Source organism: Bacillus rossius, chromosome 1 (genome assembly GCF_032445375.1).
Source record: "Bacillus rossius redtenbacheri isolate Brsri chromosome 1, Brsri_v3, whole genome shotgun sequence".
In the NCBI taxonomy this organism is placed as follows: Eukaryota; Metazoa; Arthropoda; class Insecta; order Phasmatodea; family Bacillidae; genus Bacillus; species Bacillus rossius.
Genome location: NC_086330.1, coordinates 365710827 through 365731539, shown reverse-complemented (window position 1 = coordinate 365731539; position 20713 = coordinate 365710827). Strand labels below are relative to the sequence as shown.

At 35.1% G+C, this 20713-nt stretch overlaps 1 protein-coding gene across 1 annotated transcript in view; it reads right to left on the bottom strand.

The window, feature by feature from the left end:
* Window positions 1-400: 400 nt before the first annotated feature.
* Window positions 401-20713, bottom strand: part of LOC134528380 (ethanolaminephosphotransferase 1) — a 48179-nt gene continuing 27866 nt past the window's right edge. The window contains exons 7-8 of the mRNA XM_063361956.1: window positions 18532-18717; window positions 401-15452 (exon numbers count right to left, since the gene is read on the bottom strand). Of these exons, the coding sequence (XP_063218026.1) occupies window positions 15390-15452; window positions 18532-18717 (249 nt within the window). The 3' untranslated portion in view covers window positions 401-15389. The remainder of the gene's footprint in view (window positions 15453-18531; window positions 18718-20713) is intronic.

Here is a 20713-nt window from a genome sequence, read left to right as displayed (position 1 = left end):
GAAGATAAGAGCTGGTTATCGCGGTTCGCTTTCCGTCCGTGTTGGAGAGAGAGGGAGAGAGAGAGAAAGGCGATATTGTGGAAGACCTTCGAAAGATTCCCGCTAGATGGCAGGCCTCAGAGCTGCAACCTTCGACAACCTCCCCTCACAGAAGCTCACTCGCCACTAACTTGCTGAATCTAACCCGCTAGCTTATATACGTGCTGGCTGGCCTTACAGTAGTAATAAACAAGCATTTATGAAACACTTAAGCTCATTTCCAACAAATTCTGACGAATGACTGTTTTTTGTCCTGCACCAATCCCCTTAAAACGCCGATAAGAATGCGAAAGCAAATTAAATATCAGACAATAGGTGAGAATAAGTTCTGTTTTTTACACTAATGTTATAGTAAATGAAATAAGGTGGCATTCACAATTTATTCATTAAAATAGTCATGGAAATTTTTTTACATAGACATCTATGATAATATATAAGAAATTACATTAAGTGTTTTTTTTAGCAACATAAAAAAAACTGCACATTAACAAAAGTTACCTTAAAGCAAATTTCCAGCAGTAAAGCACAAATAATGTCATCACAAGAAGACCAATAAATAACCATTAAACAATTTTCTTCCACTGCCAACCCAGGTTCTCAGCAAATATATCAACATACTTGAAATTATCAGAAATGTTTTCGATTATCAAACAGCAAAAATTTCTGAAAGGATGAAGTTATTAAGTAATTTTTGATATCACACAGAATAAGCAGGATGATACTGATTGATAAAGCTCAAAAATTACGAATCGAGAGATAGAACATGACGACTGAAACTAGGCCTATGAAAAATCACTTAGTTAATACAAAATTACAAAATGAATTTGAATACCAATATGAAAATATTCTTGAATATTAATTACAAGTGATATTCCCCCCCCCCCCCCCCCCCCTGATAGTGAGAATTTTCCATTTCAAGTATTGTAACAATAACATATACGTACTTGCTTTCATGTTACAACAAAGCTTGTTTTTATGTTAATGGCAGTAAATTCTGAAACCCAACTTTGAAAGCTGTATGCTTTAGGTTTTTTTTAATGTTTTTTGCATTGATTGTAAAATATTTATTGTACGCTCTTTTTCAACTTTCCAGTTTGTCCTGCCATCTGAACTGTGCATGTGTTTACAAAAAACTACAGCTAATTATTACAAGTGGTGTATAATGAGTAGAACTAGCACAAACTCTGTGCAATGTACACCAGTTTCCCTACATCTGAAAACAATTGAGTACCGGTACCTATTTATTGTTATGGAGCATAAATATATGACATCAAATTAAATTTTTGAATATTTGCACAGGCATGTCAATTAATTATTAAGTAGAAACTATTTATTCCTGAAAAAAGTCTTAAAAAAGTTATACTTTTCTATAGTCTGAATGTTTTGCCACTCTGCCTAAAATAACTTAAAACTTCTTTACCACATAAACGAAATGAAAAGATATTAACACGTGCAGATGGCTTGCCACGGTCACTGTTCATGCGGATGGAAACATTTATACGTACATTACAAGACGGCCGGGTCATTCCATGCCAAATCATCCAGCAAAAATATTATTTGTAACCCACCCGCCTCAGAATTTGATGAAACTTGGTGTAGTTTATCTATGTATCATTTTATGAACACACATTAATTTTTATAACATTTAGTCTAACCGTTTCTGAGCTACAGGCACTTGAAGCTGGGCCTGCTTGTAGTAAAATATGTATTTCCTGAAACCACCCAGACTGACAGTTTTTCTCATTTTTATTCCTCGTAATCACAATTGTGCACCGATTTAGCTGAAAATTTTGTAGTCTACTAAGAATTCAATGCATATCCTGTTGATGTATTGCAATTAGTGTTTTAATATCACCATCATAGTCAAAATTTACTTCAGAGTTAAGAAAAATAATTTTTTGATAATTTTACAGGCAGTATGAAAATCCTCTACAACTTTTTTCTGTCACAAGATAACCTCACTAAACCATACACCATTGCTAAGAGGAGACAATTTTCTACAAGCTGGTGGAAAAAAACTAGTGGGCTTTTGAGTTTCCATTTCTTTGATGAGGTTCAACCCTCAACTTTTACAGTTTTTTGGTACTTTGAAACTATAATTTCAAATTCAGTTCTAAAATATTGACACAACTGCTACGTTTAATTTTTACACTTATATTTAACAAAACTTAACAATGAATAAATCATTTTAATAGGCTCACTTGTGTAATTGCCAAGAGAAAATTACAGTTAAAATCTTTATACATATACAACTTTACACCACTACATGTGTGATGACAGTACTAACAACAAAACAACAAGACCTGTGAATGAATCAGGAAGTTTCAAAGGCTTAGAAGTTACGTTATTAATATTATATAGAACTTGAAATTTACATGACGATAATTCCATTTAATCATTATGTACAAGCATTGTAATGTTTGGATTTAGATACACACGTGTATAAAATTATTAATTAGTAACTTTGTGATTGCTGAAACTCTTTTAGATTAAAAATAGTTGAAACATAATTATTCATTATAACTCACTCTTTTACAATTTTGAGGACTTCAGTGATTCCCACTTAACATTAATTTTCTTCTGGTGGAAAAATTGAGTGTGTAGAGTCGTCCTTGCATTGAAGTGTTTTCCGGAGGTTCAATCACACACAAGATGTGTTCAGGGCATACATAACATTTGTCCATTTTTTCTGGCCAGAAAAATGTTTTACTAGGTCCATGAGGATGCATGAATTGAATGTTATAATCTCCTTCCTCTTCATTTATCTCTTGAACTACACCAATCCAACATTTTAGTTCATAAACACAAGCAACATAACACTGAAGTTTTGGCAACTCCTCGGTGGTCACTGGATTATCTGCTGTGAATATTTTGTATCTGAGGGAAATTTCTGAGTCCAGACTTGTTTTCTTTGCTATTATTTCATTTGCTGATACTGGTTTGAAATAATGAAAGCTCCTCGTTCCAGTAATTGTTTTCCCAGTTGCAAAGCATTTTTCAAGAAATACTCTGCATCTGTTGATTTATTCTTCACCAAGGAAAAAGAAAGAAATTCTTGAGAACTAACTCCTGCAAAAGTTAAACATATGCTCAACAGTTGTTATTTGGTCATTTTGTAGACTTTGCAGATTTCTTCTTGTAACTGTCCTCTTCACAGAACCCTTTATTCCATCACATGCTGTTTTTCCATGACTTGTAGCATGAAATGTCCAACATGCTTCAAACCCAAAATCTTCAAGATGACAGCACAAATTAATCATACTTTTAAAGTTTTTGTACTGGGCACTGCAACCGTCTGTAATGTACTCGACAAATTACACTGAAGGTAGCCTACGTTTTACGAATCGAGCAACTTTTTCTTGAACAGTGTAGACAAATGAAACATCATGATTGAGGTCATCTGAGAGAAAACATAATGATGTTTCTTTAAGGTTTTGATCTTCATTTTTTTGAGTAAATAACTACTGGATGGAGAGTGCAGCTTAAATGGTTCCAATGATATGACTGGACCTCATTTTGTAATGCAAAATTATAATTTTCTGCAAAGTCAACGAAAATTAAAGCTTCATCACAACCAAGATTTTCTTTTCTGTGCTTTACATTAAGTAGTCTGACTTTTTGAAATGAAAGAATGAGGAATGAGAGCATCTAACTTTTTGATTGTAAGGTCAATGAACTCGTTAAGAGAGATCATAATATTTAGGAGTTTCATATGGCCATCACTAACCCACTGAGAATATTTAACTTCATCGTCATCATCATATGCTTCAAAAATTTCTTTCAAATATGTAGTTAAATTATTTTTGTCTCGACATCTGTCACATTGCCTTAGCATACATTCCCTCCTACTTCTGCTACATACAACCATGTCCATCATAGCATGTACATCCTCCTTGGGATGAAGTTTCATAGCAATAGCAAGAAGCTCCATATTTGGGTGTATTGTACACACCCATACAACATGGGTGCCTGGTGACCCAGCTAAAACACACAGCTTGGGTCAAAGCGTGCAAAATTTAGAAAACCTATCTTCATACGTATCTGGATTTTTTGTTTGAATGTGTTGTACAACTCATCAAGGTTACATAAGATAAGTCTTTTCTGTTTGTATATTTTCTTTGTAATACTAATTTTGTCTTTTGCACCAGGAAGAATATATGAATACTCATCATCTTGATAGAAATTTTCCACGGAAGTGGTGAGTTCTAGAGTAATTTTTCTTCCTTCCTTTGGTTCAGGGATTGCGAAAATTCCTTTTTTCTCAGCCAGTATACGTGCTTTTCTCACCATGTATTCAGAAACATGGAATTTTTTCTGCTACATCCTTACGTGACCATGATGATGGTGCAATTGTCAATATTTGAATTTTTTCCCTATTACTCAAATTAGTTCCTAATTTCTCCTCCATGAAGTTAATCAACTTTTCAAGATCTTCAGAACTTTTCCTAATCTGTTCTGAAACTGTGTGGCATGTTTTATCAAAAATTAAACCCTTGTATCCCTCTTTTTCCTGCATTACATGTTCCAGTTTTTCCAGTAAGCAAGTGCTTACTTGCTTTACCTTTCTTGCAATGTACAGTGATTTTGAATGTGAAGGAACTGATTTAAGTTTTATGGGTGTTACATCCAGTACTTATAAGGATTCATTAAGTTTATCCTTTTGCACTAACCTTGAAGCCAATTGTTAAGTCCTCATCTTCCTGTTCTGTTTCTGATATTTCCCTGCTCTCTTCTTTTGCCTCAGCTTCTTCAGTTAATGCTTTTCTACAATTACTACAACATAGTAAATGGCCAGGGATTAAGTGGATGCCTTTACTTTTTTCCAAATCCTTCGCTTTTGTAAAGGAAATCTTTCGTAAGTTTTTCTTGTTTCTAATAGGAGTCGAATGTGTGTTAAAAATATCACAGCAGGCTTTCTGATTGTTTTCAAAGCATGTTAGAAATGAACACAGATGATGGCAGCATATTTCATCAGTTTCTTGAAAAATTAAACCTGTTCACCACTGCAAAAGTTCTTGTTGCTCTTATGGCAAATCTGAAATATTTATTAAAGCTTTCTTCATTGTATACGTAGTACTATCACAGCAAGATGTTAAAGAAACTCCCACTGTACACTTTAACGGCACACAATTAGTTCCAGCTGCCATTGTTATCACACAAAACCAATGAAGTTTAGAGAATGTATAATATTTAAAATAATGTTTACACTATATAAACCATAGTGTTACTGATGCACTTTCCACAAGACAAATTATAATAAAGAACATAAGTGCAGTCATACACAATACAGCACTATGCTAGTTGACTTGACACACTCATCACTAAACTGCAGACTGAAATAAATTGTGCAGGTAGAAACCTGCACATCTCTTCCTCCATTGTCATCAGTAGTGAGGGTAGGAACAGCTTAGTTGAAAAAGTACACGTCGCCATGCCTTGAAACTGCGCTACTTATGCCCGTTTTGACCGCTGTTGTTTTTCTTTTAAATTATCAGGGAGAGTAGGAACAGCTTAGTTGAAAAACTGCACACTGTGCCTCAAAACTGCGGTGTTTATACTGCCTTTGAAATGTCTTCGGCGTGACATGACACCCTATGGGATTACAATTCAGAATTTCCTTCAAAATGATCAGAAAAAAAAAGGGGGGGGGGGGGGTGAGGAGCTGTAATGTAGCTATTCCGAGTCTTCTCCCTTCCTCTCCACAGATATTTGGATTGTTACTGTGCGAACTGTCCCACCCCTCTAATCACTGGTTTATGTGTTTGCTTTCCGCAGGTGAAATAAAAGTGCACATTAAAACAAAATAACCTCGCTTTTTGTTGCAAATTTTGTGAAAAATAAACACCCCTTTTGAGAAAAAATAACCTATATTTTTTCAGGTCTTTAGTCATCATTCATAGACTTGTTCAGACCTGATATGGCCTACATTCAAATATCATGTTTCAGCAAACTGCAGCTCTGACACATCTCAAATGTATAAGGTTACAAATGAAGCAATAGCCAAGAAATTGTTCCTGCTTGTTTGTCTGTAATTATGTATATTCTCTTCTGTTTGACATTTTAGAATAAACAGTAAAAATAATTACATTAAATGTGTGTATCAGTTTCATGATGTAAATTTATCCTACAGCATTTACCTTTCATAAAAATAATCACCTTACAATAAATAATTTTAAATAATTGTTTTAAGGAACTACATTGTTTTCTGATGAATAATCTATTAAATTGAGACACACATAGATAATAACCTAAATTGTAATCCTTTGAAACTTCCTGATTGATTCACAGATCTTGTTGTGTTGTTGTTAGTACTGTCCTCACACATGTAGTGGTGTGAATTTGCATTGATTTTAATTGTAATTTTCTCTTGGCAATTACACAAGTGAGCATATTAAAATAATTGATTCATTATTAAGTTTTGTTAAATATAAGTGAAAAAATTAAATGTAGCAGTTGTGCCAATGTTTTAGGACTGAATTTGAAATTATAGTTTCAAAGTACCAAAAAATTGTAAAAGTTGAGGGTTGAACCTCATCAAAGAAATGGAAACTCAAAAGCCCACGAGTTTTTTTCCAACATCTTGTAGAAAATTGTCTCCTCTTTGCAATGGTGTATGGATTAGTGAGGTTATCTTGTGACAGAAAAAAGTTGTAGAGGATTTTCATACTGCCTGTAAAATTATCAAAAAATTATTTTTCTTAACTTTGAAGTAAATTTTGACTATGATGGTGATATTAAAACACTAATTGCAATACTCCAACAGGATCTGCATTGAATTCTTAGTAGACTACAAACGTTTCCGCTAAATCGGTGCATAATTGTGATTACGAGGAAAAAAAATGAGAAAAACTGTCAGTCTGGGTGTTTTCAGGAAATACACATTTTACTACAAGCAGGCCCAGCTAAGTGCCTGTAGCTCAGAAACGGTTAGATTAAATGTTATAAAAATTTATGTGTGTTCATAAAATGATACGTACATAGACAAATTACACCAAGTTTCATCAAATTCTGAGACTGGTGGGTTCATGGCCTGGATGATTTGGCGTGGAATGACCCGGCCTCTAAAGAAACAGTCTTCTAGTATTTTTTTTAAAGTCACAATTAGGCAATAAAAATACACAAAACAACAAAAGCTTTTACAACTGAATGCTGTATTAAGTATGTATTAACACATAAGCAAGTTTCTTTGATTAAAGACCTTAAGAAAAAACAAACATTGACAATGTTGACAATGAACTGAAACACACCACATTAGCAACAGAGCGATAAACAACTGATCAAAAGGTTACTAACCAAATAGTAATACAAACTTAACTCTTAATGAATTTTTCTTAAATATTGAAAACTACTTCCCTTGTATTTTGGAAAACAGTGGAACAAATCTCCCAACATGGTAAGGTGGTCACAGTCAAGAGTAAAAAAAAAATGCAGATTAATTAAGCTTATGATGCTGTCAATGCACTGTATTTAGAGTTACTGTTGTTTTATTACAGTTAAAAGTGCACTTCATTTAACAAAACACATGTAATAAATGCTTGCATTCTTTCAGATGTGAAATTGGAATGTAATGTGAATGTAGTTAAATGCAGGTTACGAGAAATGGTAAATTACCATGCGCTACAATACTAAATACGTTGAATTAAAAATAAATAATTAAGTTTTGAAAGGTGGTTAAGGTACATGAAAGAGGCAAGACATTTTGGCAAATAGAAAGAAGAATAAGGGTTAGGAAAAATGAAGGAGGGGGAAGGGAGAGAAGGGGTGAAAGAAAAAAAAAATTCACGAAGTTACAAACAATGGAAATATACTGCATACCACCCAAATAAAGAACTTAAAAAATAATTAAATATCTAACATTATGCAAACCAAAAGTTTTTTTTATTCATTTGTATTGATAACCTGATTTGTATGTGCAAATGCACTTAATACACAATTTTACAATAAAAAAAATTTGTTGGTTATACCGTTACATTTGTTAGAGACCTGAAAAAGTAAATGTAATTTCTTCAGAAAATAGGTTTTCTTTTTCTCAAAAATAGGTGACATTTTCCACAAAAAAAAAGGGGTTGAATTTTTTTTAGCTGTGACGTAACAACTGTGGTTTTTAGTGGTAATCACGACAATATTTTGTTGCGAGATGTATATGATAAAATTTACCCAGAAGTCAGTTTGCACCAGTTCCAACTAGAATGGATACAATTCATAAATCACCTGTTAACTGCTTCAAAGGGATTTATTATTTTGAAGTTACGATTTAAAGTCCACAAATGTTGGCAATATCTTTCTTATCAAAACAGTAACTATAAAACTATGCATATAGGAAGGTTTAAAAACTAATTTTATTATTTGTTAACAAATATGTTTTTCACACTGTACTTCAACATAATTTTCATTATTAATTTTTTGCTAAGAATAATTTTTTCCCTTTGAGTGTGACCAACAAAACAGAGCGAGGAACATAAAGTCACAAAATGTTTTAGCAAGTAGATTTCTTCAACCAAAATGTGAAGGCAAAGTTAAAAAAATAAGTACAAATTTTATCAATGTTATATAAATATAACAAATCAATTTCCTCAAGAAATTGAAAATTGCACATAATTACATCAAAATTTTTTTCATCTACGAGAATTTTTACTATATATTAAAAAAAAAGTAGACCCAACGTGCCAATGTTGTTAAAGATGGCAGTAAAACAATAAAATCAAAATAACTGTAGTGCCTACAAATAATAACACCAGTACATTATAAATAATGTAAATATATATTATAATTATTATTAAGATACATTTTTAACATTGCTATATAACATAAAGAAGGAATTAAAGAAAATTTCATGATCATGCATCCATAACTGTTTTCAATCTAAAATGCTGAAATTAACCATTTCCATGTGAAAATACTGAAATCAGCATTATTATAAGTGTTATAGCATTTGCAATTTTTTCAGGTCTCTACCAGTTGGCTAACACAGACTGTGGTTTTTTTATTTCAAAAACACACCACTAAGAAAGTAAATGCAAACAAGGTGATTTCACAGCTATCGCCATTTCTACATTCAAAATCTGCACACTCCTGATTTATTCGTAGACCTTATTACACACTTACAGAATTACATATGTACTTAAGCACTTCTTTAAATATATACAGCATTAACAATAATATTAAACCAAAATATAAAAATCTTCACTAACGTTAAAAATGGCAATGTCCTAAATCTAAAACCAAATAATCTTGCCTCTTTGTCATTAGTGAAGACAATGAAAAATATGAAATGTGTTTTGAATGAACTCCCCATTACAAGGTATCCTTGCATAGCCATTCATAGGGTTAGGAGTTTTCTGCACACCAAAGGCCAAAATTATGCGATAGTGAAACACAAATTCTGCGATAGAAAACAAGAAATTCTGCAACAAGAAATGTAAAGTTCTGCAATTTATTAAAATAGTTTATCACGTTTGAAACATGTATATACAACCTAAAGAAGCCAGTTTTTCTAACGAGCTAACAAAAACAATTTTGAATAGCTGTTTTACAGAAACTGAACTTTCAGCATCGTGGAGAGCTGTTTATAGTCCAATAACACATTGCAAATGGAGCAAAAAATTTTACCACCATCACTGTGTAACACACCTGGAAAATCCTTAGCTCTATCTGCTGCAGACTTGTTTCCCACATGCGATTTTCCCCCGCTGGCTTCTTTAAAAACGTATTTATTCAAAGACATTTTCATTTACTTTAGTGGATCAAGATATATCTATATATTTATATTTTTTAATATGCTGTGTGGCCTACATCTTGCACCAACGGCCATAAGGTCATTCTTTCGTATTCGAAGCCTTGTATCGATCGATTAGTCGATTGATGCGCACATATTTCCATAGACTGTGACTACAGTCGTTTCATAAATGCCGGTAGGATCGCTCGCTCAATGTGCTACTCATCTTATAATCTTATCTTTGGATTCTCTGCAAACGAAATTTATTTTGCCGTACGTGATATGTCGGTAATTCAAACTTGTTTTTTTTAACGGCATTGCCGCATTAATTATATGAGAACGTATGTTTTATACAATGTTTGGAAATTATTCACTCTGCCCATAATAATTAAGATATTATTTGGGAGACCATAACCCTTGCACGCATTATTACTTCACTCAAAATGGACAAAAAAGGTACAGCAAAATCGGTGATTCTGCGATTATGCGGGACTCTTGTAATTCTGCGAAATATTCCGCGATCGCGGAAAACTCATAATCCTAGCCATTCATACAAGCTACCTAGAATTAAACCCGCACATGTAAGATTTCACTGAACACAACGTAGCATAATTAGAGACAAGATTTTATGATTTTACTTTTAGTCCAATTTTGTTTTTCAAAACACAAAATTTATGTATTATTGTTCTTTCTTTTATAAAAACTGTTTTGTAATTCTTTACCAAAATAGTGGTAAAATTAATATGCTGAATTTTTATGATAAAATAATTTGTAATATAATGATCTAAATCAGATATATTCAGAATAAAAATAAATCAGAGAACATTTGTGTTTTATAAGAGAGATGAAAAATAAATTGAATTAAATTAATTCTTCTGATCCATGTTTTTTGGTACAATCTTTTTTTGGTCCAGAAATGACTTTCCTTGAATTTCTAAAACATTAAAAAGATTACTTTTTATTATGATTTGAATTAAGTATTGGTTAAATGCTACTTAATTCCATGATATAACTTGCATTTTGGTGGTAAGTTGCCACGCGCATCTTAACATTAGCATCGCACCTGCCTTCCTTTTTTACATATTTGGGAAAAAAGATATGCAGGCACACTTTAAAAACAGTGGTCATATTTTGACAACCATTATGCAAGTATGCAAGAATTATTCAAGTGTGTACGCAGTCCAGCACTTGGATTTAAGTGTATATACAGGCTATTCAAGAAATAACAACTCTGCCTATTCTTAAGTTGTGACACGGAAATATTTGCAATAACGAATTTGACGTCCGTTAACCAAATTATTGGCATCAAAATATAGTGTCCGTTTTAAAAAATGTTCATTAGTAAAATGTGTGTTGAGGTCTTTATGTATAATAATTCAAATTAAAATGTTTCAAAATAAACATTTGCTCAAAGTTTACAAGTGTCTCAATTATGAGAGTCAACACAACACAATTACATATCTTCTATATACTTTAGAAACTATACATTCTTAAGTGCAATGTTTAAATATTTCTGAAGCAACACAATTCTAGCTTGGTTATTATGGTGAACAACAGTTTTTTTAAACAATTTTCATCATATAGTATAAAAAGTGTTAAAAACACAAATCCTAGTGTTTGCAAGTTACATCACACAAAGGCAACCATGAAATCAATTTATAACAACATTACAAAATTTAAGTAGATGTTTGAAGCTGAGAGTAATCTTAATTCCACAATAAATACAGCAAAATACATGCCCAACATTTGTTAATAAATAATACCTGTGAAACAAGTATTCCTAAAATGAACAAAATAAACAACTAAAAAACAAAACACGACTTGGAAAGTAGTGTAGGGTCAAGTCGATTCTTTGATATCGCCGATTCTTTTAGTGAGAAACTGAATTGAAGAATCATAATTATAAGCCATCAGTTGCCAATATAAAAATATTGCCTGAAAAGAAAACCAACAATTCCGTAAAAACTATGTGATGAGACAATGACAAAATTAAAGTGACTGTGAACACAGATCACAATGAATTAAAATAACTGAATAACCTACCATACATAAGAATTTATAGTAGCTCGAACATGCTAGATATCTAATATTAATGTTGAGCTTCAGATTATACATGTCCCTACTGGGTATTCTCAGATGTAGTGTTTACAATATTTTACATCCTCCGGACTCCTTAAAAATATCCGCAATCACAACTTAACATTTAAAAGTACATAACAAAACATATATTTTTTGGTTTTTAAATTTAATAGGCATTAATAAACTTACATTCATATACCCTGAATACACTCTAAGAATAATCGAGAATCAAACAAAAGTACATCAGCAGAATCGGCAACGGAATCAGAATCGACAAATACTGGAATGGACCCGCCACTATCAGAGAGAATGGAAGTTATACTCTTATACTTAAGACAAGATTCCGACTGTCATCCTAAATATTTGACACGTACAAAATCTGTTTAGAAAAACCTTGAACAACTAGCTAACAATTGAGAAGTTATTGACATATCATAACTGCAAGCAACATAAAGATCTGTCCCTCTCTTCTCGTGGTAACTTTCCCGATTTCATGCTTCTAAGTTCGTTTTGCAAATTCACTGGTTTTAACAAACCACAGAGGTACACTGACTCAGCACATTTCACGCTCTGATGACTCACCTATTCAAAAGGTCTTTTCTTGATGTGGATTCACACATCATGCTCTAAATAGAAACATAAATCTATGCGAAAACAAACTAATATATTGGGGTGACATACAGAACACACATAAAACATTTAGCAAACTCTGTTTTGCTTGTAACATAAAAAAGTACAGATATTCAGTTAAATAAAACACAAGTTGTTTTTTTCATAAATCGTCCGAGGAACAACACGTGTACAAAAAACCGAGAGAACATTAAAAATAAATCATCCAGAACACCACATACATATGGTTGCTTTTAACAATATATTACTATTATTATTATTACAAGGAACACAAATGTTTGTTACGACCAGAAAAATGCAATTACCACTTGATCAAACGTGTGATGTGAGGGTGCAAGGGTGCTCAACTGTTAATGTCTCTACACAATAACCAAGTACATACAGTAATCATCTTCACAAAGCTGTCACAGCTCTTCCTGAATGCAACGTGCGCTCCACACTGAACGTTATCGTGCAAGTTGTGAACTCACGAGATACACACAATGATAGCGACAACACCAGGCAACTAACATCAAGTTAAAAATGGAAAATTTCAAAAGCACTCATAGGCTGGCATCTGCAGAAATGTGAACGCAAAAACAAAACAGTTTTCTGGGCCTCTGAAAAAAAAAAAATTCGAAATTAAGGGAAAAATTTACGCTTCTGGAAAGCTTAAAGCATAGTATCATTTAATTAACTTACTTTTTCTTGCATTTTACAATTTTACCTGGTTGTAAATAATGCTGGAACAGTCAGCTCTGCACAGGCACACACTGTTCTACTCAAATGAACATGAATGCATACCCACATAAATAATATTCTTTCTACACTGTAGAACTTTGGTGCAAGCATTGTGAAGTACTTGGATTTTTGTCTGTGCCTATGTATAATATTTGAATGAGACCACAAACTTTTAATGTATTCACAGAATCTTTCATGGGTCAGAGTCATTACCTACCATATAAAAAAATTATCCAACGTAAAAAATATTATTAAAAATTTTTGATAATAAGATACTTACCTTTGCTGTGGATAAATAAGTTTTGCTTGATTACTGAATCCTTTGACTCACATATCTTTCGATGCACTTTCGCCTAGCTTCAACTTTGCAACACAGACCTAATATGCTAATTAAAAGTGAATTCACACATGCGATATTCAAGAATGCGATATTTAAGAAAACATATTTTGTTCAGTACAGTTAAACCTTATTATAAAATACCTCAATATAAAGGATTTCTCACTTTAAAGTATATACTTTCAGGTCCCAACAAGTTGTTTTACATATAGTAACAGTTCAGTACAAAGTACTTTCATTATTAAGTACCAAAAAAAATAATTTTTTTTTTTTTTTTTTTTTCCAAGTACGTTGTAATGAGATTTTACTGTACACAACTGCAATTCAATACCTTAACTCATCTCAAAAGAATTAAATTGCTTAGAAATTTAATGTCTGACAATACGTTAACAGTCGGCTTTTGATTCTACAACTTCGAGACACAGTCGTTATTTTAAAGGGGTATTTACTGAGTTTTGGATAATAATTAACGAAACCACAAATCCGAAACTAAATAATGAAAATGACGCATTATTTTATTGAAGTATTAATTATCATTAAGCAGATATCTTGAGGAAAAAAAAATTACAGCCACTTATGTTTTAAAGGGTGCACACTGATCCATTTTTGGTGTATTTACTTGTTCAAAACATAGTATTTTTGCTACAATGTTACAATACTATTCCAGTACTCAGTCTCACGAATCCGGGACATAGGAGTGGCAATGTAGAAAGCGAATGCAAGGCCACGCCCTTCGATGCCCGGGCTGGTTGCGCTATCCACTCGTGTGGCATCAGCCACCACGAAAAGAACATCTACATAGGCTATTGTCGAGTTTAGACCCAAATAAAGTTCCCAATTATGCGGCGCATACTTCCATAAGTAATCTCACACGGCACACGTATATTAATTGCAGCCGCCATGATCCTAGCCACGATGAAGAATGTGATATTCCTGATTACAATTCTACTACGTGAAGGATAAACCGCCAATAAGTCAAAGACTTTTGATTAGTTAATTCATAAATATTTAAAATAAACACACTTGTAAACGACTTTAATAATGTATTAACTGTTTCAATAAATAAACACCTACTCCTGCGCACCCAGTGAGATTATTTATTTATATGGCTTAGTAGATAATTTAGAACAAAATACTACACTAATCTACTGGCCAGCAAACTTGGAAATAAAACACACTTCTGCATGAAGTACAGCATTATGAAGCGAATAGCTACATAAGGCAACCAAAGTAAATGCACCAGCATTACTTTATAGAAAATTTCCATTTCCTTTTGTACCCTTTTAACCAGGTTTGTCATGGTTTCCCAAAAAAATATAGTTATTTCAAGTGGTTGTTATTCCTGGGGTTATATGATCAAAGAGATGTGAATTAGAAAAATGCCCCCTTGCAACTGAATTTTGGTAAAATTTTCCTACTGTTCAACACTGGATTACTTTGGAGGAAAACTAATATAAAAAAAAAGTTCATTAAATTTCATCAACAAATGTACAGTAAGTAAATCAGCGAGCCTCAAGTTTTCTCTATTTTTTCAGTAGTGCGCTCATATGGCTTTATCAATTATGTAGTCTAATACCAATGTGGTATTAAGACTACCAATTATGAAAGACAATCATCAGAAGAAACAATCTAAATTTAAATATGGATTATAAGTGGTCAGAATTGTAAATTGATTGTAACTTGCATCAACGCACTACTACTCACGTTACCTGGTAGTGTTACTACAAAGCATGCTACCAATCACAGTAGCAATAATTTCTTAACTGTAAAAATGATGGTATGATTATGAAATGACACTGTTCGGTTCCTCAATGTGACATAATGTTCTCTCTCAACAGATTTCTGTTAACACGTGTTGTCGGCAAGTAGTCATTCGTCATGTCGCCGAATCTTGAAACAATATATGTTGAAATGCCTGCACATCTGCCGAACCTGAAACACAATTTAAAAATACGAAGGTAAGGAATAAATACAGAGGTTTTACTATCCTATAAAATAGCATTAACAATATAAGAGTCTGAATGACAACATAAGAAACAAGAAATATCAATAGAAATATTTTTATTGGCAATTAAGTATAACTAATAATTAGAACAACAGACATGAAACTGAAAGATTGTTTACTGTACTTAAAATTTAGAAACTTATGTCATTGATAAGTCAATGTAAAATCAAAATAATAATTCATGTACAATAACTAGACCTGTGCGAATATAATTTTTTTTAGTTTGAATCCAATACAAAGACGAATACCGTATTATTCTCAAATACGAATACAGAATTCAAATACAGTAAACTCTCGATTATCCGTGTTAAATGGGACCTTCCGATGCCCGGATAATTGAATGCCCATAATTAAAACCCGCTAATCCGTTTCACCACTTAAAAATGGTGTATTTACTGGCAAAAGAGTGTCTCTTCAGTAGAATTCTATGAGTACAAGCAAAGGCTTTGTATACCGTGTCCCAGCTTATTGGACTGTAAACGATACTGGCACTGTGTTGCCGCCATCCTTCTCCTGTCCCCTTTATTGCTACGGGAGGGAGAGCGGCGCAGTCCCAACTCAGACAACATGCTCCCTTTCTCTCTCTGTCTCTCTCGCTCGGCGGTTTCAAGAAGCCCTCCCCCTCCCTAGGTGTTACTGGCTGCTTCGGCCGGTAGAGGGGAAATTCCTAAACCACCCCCCTCTCCGCCCCTCCCCCCATGTGTGTACGAAAGCCCTGTTCCTTTTGTGCGTGTGTGAGACCTCGTTGCGTGTGTGTGCGTGGCAAAAAAAAAAAAAAAAACACAAGCACTCTTCTTGTGTAGCTTTACAGGTTTTAATGATGCAATATTCCAATAGCGTCTGAGCTTTCTCACAAAATTTCCTTTGTCTAGTTGTGTGGAGGAACCAGGGATACTGCCGCTATGTTGAGATGCGCCACTCAAAGAATTCACTTCTATTAATGTCTCGCACGGTTTGGATTCCAATTTCATATTCCTGTGCTAATTTCACGGCAGTTTCTCCTTTTTTTAACCTGTCCACAACTTCTAACTTCTCTGCTATTGTCAGCACTTTACGTTTCCTTTTACCAGACATGATTACAAAAACAAATGTGCCTGGGAGAACTGATGTAAATATCTGCGTGAAAAATGTCTCTTCCAGCCGTCAGGAGTGTGGGAAGGTAAAAGAGGTAGAGGGATTTTTTATTATTATTATTTTTTTTTTAGCGTGACGGGGCGCTGTGAAAAAAACGCTTGAGAAGAAAATGGGGAAAAAAAAAGGGGGGGGGGGGGGAGTTGAGCCGGAAGCAGCAGTCAAGGCATTCCTTTTTGGTTTAAAGTGTGACAAATTGACGGGTGAAGGTGGCGGGGGAACGAGGGTCTGAAGGGACAAAAAAAAAAAAAAAAAAAAAAAAAAAACGTAGCGCAGTCGTGGCACACCCCGTCATTTTTTTTACAACTTCATAAAAAAATCAAGCACGGATAACCTGAAAACCGGATAATCCAGGCCCGGATAATCGAGAGTTTACTGTAGTAAGAAAGAGCATTAGAATCACACTAAAGGATTTTTCTTTCACATCTTGTAACAAATACATAGGGAAAGAAAAAGTAAATGTGTAGTGGCTTCAGGGAAATTAGACAAATGATGATAAAGTGAAAGGTTGGTTAGGTTAAGTCAGCTACAATAATTAAACGTAAATTTGTTAAAATATTTAAAAATTTAAATAAAGAAAATTTGTTTTAATGACGCTAACCTAACTTTACTTAACCTAACCAACCAACCAATCTTACATCCGAGTTCCTATTGAACATATTTTCCAGGACCTGATACTCTAGATACTGATCCAGAAAATTTTTTGTGAACCGCAAAATATCGTGACATCCAATCCATCTCACGAATATATTGGCCGATATTGGCCTTCTCTGCAGAAGACAAGAATCAGTCAATACAGTATAACCCTGTTATAATGTTCCCGCTTATAGTGTTTTCCTGCTCATAATGTCCAACATTTTCCCCATAAGAACAATGTATTTATTTCCTGCATATGATGATCCACAAATGGTGCATTTCCTGCTTATAATGTTTTCTTTCTGAAATTCATAAAGGTAAAATAAATACAGTATATATATTTAAAAACCAAACAAAAATGTTTTATATGGCTGATAGAGTTTAATTTATTTCATTTTTAGGTAGGAATTCCGTAATTACACATTTTCAATGGGAAAAGAAATTGTAAATAGGCATTCCCACTCTAATCGTCATTGTTATGAATTGCGAGATATTTTACAGAAATGTGGCAGTGTGTACTAAGACAAACAAAATAGAAGCTGGAAGCACAACAAAAGTTGAAAAATTGTTAAATTGTTTAATCAAATTTGAGTATTGAATGCACACATCAGTGATTTTAACATTATACCATATTTACTCGCGTAAAACCCCGCCCGTGTATAAGCCCCCCTTCTTGTTTTGTAAACATTTTTGAGAAAAAATTTAAAAACGTGTTTTTCTGGGTTTATCTGAGGGCAGGGCAGCTTGGCATTGTCTGGTTGGCTGGCTAGCTGGCAGGAGGGAGGTTAAGCCACGCCTCTGCCTCTCTCCCCTCCTGCCACAGCGCTGCCTCTGCCTCTCTCCCCCCCTGTCGTAGCGCTGCCTCTCCCCCCTGCGGAGTCGTTGCCTCTCTCCCCCTCCTGCCGCGTCGCTGCCTCCCCCGCCCTTCCTCATTCGAACAAAGACGGACGACTTGAAAAGAAAAAATCTATTTTTTCCTCCAAATTCGCGTACAGGCCCCTCCCCCTTTTTTGGAGTCAAAATTTGGGGGAAAAAAAGAAGGGGCCTTTACGTGAGTAAATACGGTATATATTGATTTACACAATTTTATGTGGCTGTTGACGAAACTAGAACACTGACAAATGCTAGATTGACATTTCCTGCCTATAATGTCCATTCCTCATGGTGCCTTGAAGAACATTATAACAGGGTTCTACTGCAGGTGTGAAGGTGTGTGACGGGACGAGCATCGGTACCGACCACGCAGGAGCCGTAGTGCACGTGCGCGACGAGGGCCAGCGCCGTCAGGCCGTACAGGAGAGACATCTCCGCGCCCGCGCCGGTCGGCAGCAGCAGCGACGCCGCGACGGCGGCGGTCGCCGGGATCAGCAGCCAGTTGAACGCCTCGCACCGCGTGCCCGACATCTGCGACACTATCAGGCGGCACTGCGAACACACGGTCGGCCGGCCGGTCACTGGGCGAACGTGTCCCGCGCTCGTGAAACACTTGCAGCGCTGTTTCGTGCGCTTCGACTCTGAAACCGAAACTAGGTTTTTCATCGCGAGACAAAAATATCATCCGAAACTTAAATACTCGTACGTAATATTCCTTCCATGAATTGCTGCATTTTAATAGTTTTTTTCCCCCACTTAAATTCTACCCAATAGTAAGTACAGTGAACTCTCCATATAGCGATTCTCCCTATAACGATACTTTCTCTATAACGATTGATATTGACATTAACGTTTGGTCTACCATAAGAACAAAATATTTTTTCTCTCTAAATAATGATATCGTTCACTCTCTATAACGATGTATTTACTTAGAACACTAATCAAAATACAGTAAAACATTACGATAAAACCAAATTTCCAGTCGTACCACTCGACGAGCGATCGCCAGTTGGACTCAAGGTCAATGCCCGTAACCGGTTATTTCCAGTGTTTAGGCGAGGGGGTGGTCGAGTCCACTAGTCGGCGCGGGGGTGGGAGGTCAGTGGCGGGCGAGGGGGTGGTCGAGTCCACTAATCGGCACGGGGATGGCAGTTCAGTGGTGGGGAAGTTGAGCGCGCGCCAAGCAGCTCAGTCAGTTTACTCAGTTAGCCACGTCACGCCTGGCTGTTCATATCGGAGCTGTTTTTGTACACCTTACTGCACCGTGTAAGTTAATGAGTGTTTTATCAGTTTTATTCTAACCATTATGCTACCAAGAAAGCGGAAAGTGCTCACCGTGGATGAAAAAGTATCATTAGTTAAAGCAATTGAAAATGGTGAAAAACAAACTGATGTTGTGCGGCGAACGGGGCTTTCCCAATCGACTGTGGCTACCATTTGGAAGGATAGGCGCAAGTGGCTTGACGCAGATGTGCATGGGGATAAAAAGAAAATGTGAAAACCTCAGTATGAAGACTTAGATCGTGCTATTCTAAAGTGGTTTCAACAGCAACGCATAAATGACATACCGCTCTCTGGACCTTTGATAAAAATGAAAGCTGAGTTTTATGCAACAGAGCTTGGCATTCCTGATTTTAAGGCTTCTGAAGGTTGGCTGAGCAAGTGGAAGCAGCGCCACAACATTAATTATGGACAGATCAACGGAGAGGCTCGTGACGTCGATAGGAACACTACAGATGGCTGGCTAGAAAAGGTATGGCCTGATCTTAAGGCTCGTTATTCAGCCGAAAACATTTTTAATGCTGATGAGACGGGTCTATTTTACAAGTTGACACCAAACAAAACTTTAAAATTCAAATCAGAAAAGTGTATTGGAGGAAAGTTGTCAAAAGAAAGAATTACAGTTTTGGTAGCAGCCAATATGACAGGATCGGTAAAGAGAAAACTTTTGGTGATTGGCAAATCTAGAAACCCGCGTTGTTTAAAAAACATCAAGCGTCTGCCTGTCACCTACAAGTCAAACAAAAGTGCTTGGATGACATCTCAAATTTTTGAAGAGGAGTTGAGAAAATGGGATTCTGAGTTGAAGGGGAACAAAATCTTGCTTTTGGTGGACAACTGCCCTGCACATCCAATGATTGAAAACCTCGAAAACATAGAACTCTGCTTCTTACCTGCCAACACCACAAGTGTCCTTCAGCCCATGGACCAAAGTGTTATCAAAAGTTTGAAAAGTCATTATAGGCGCAGGCTTTTAATGGAACTCGTCGAGTCTAATGGGAATTTCAAACCTACGATCCTAGACGCCATACAAATGGTCAGTAGGGCATGGGCAGAAGTAACGGATAAGACCATAAGACATTCCTTCAAGCATGCAGGATGGCTGAAAGATCCCGAGACAGCAGATGATGAAGATGACTTGCCTTTGGCCGTTTGGGTTCAGCAGCTGGAGCTTCCTACAACATTTTCAGAAGAGGAGCTTCTGGATTTTGAAAACATCGATGGGCAAGTGGCTACAGCAGCGGGTGTTACAGACGAAGACATCCTG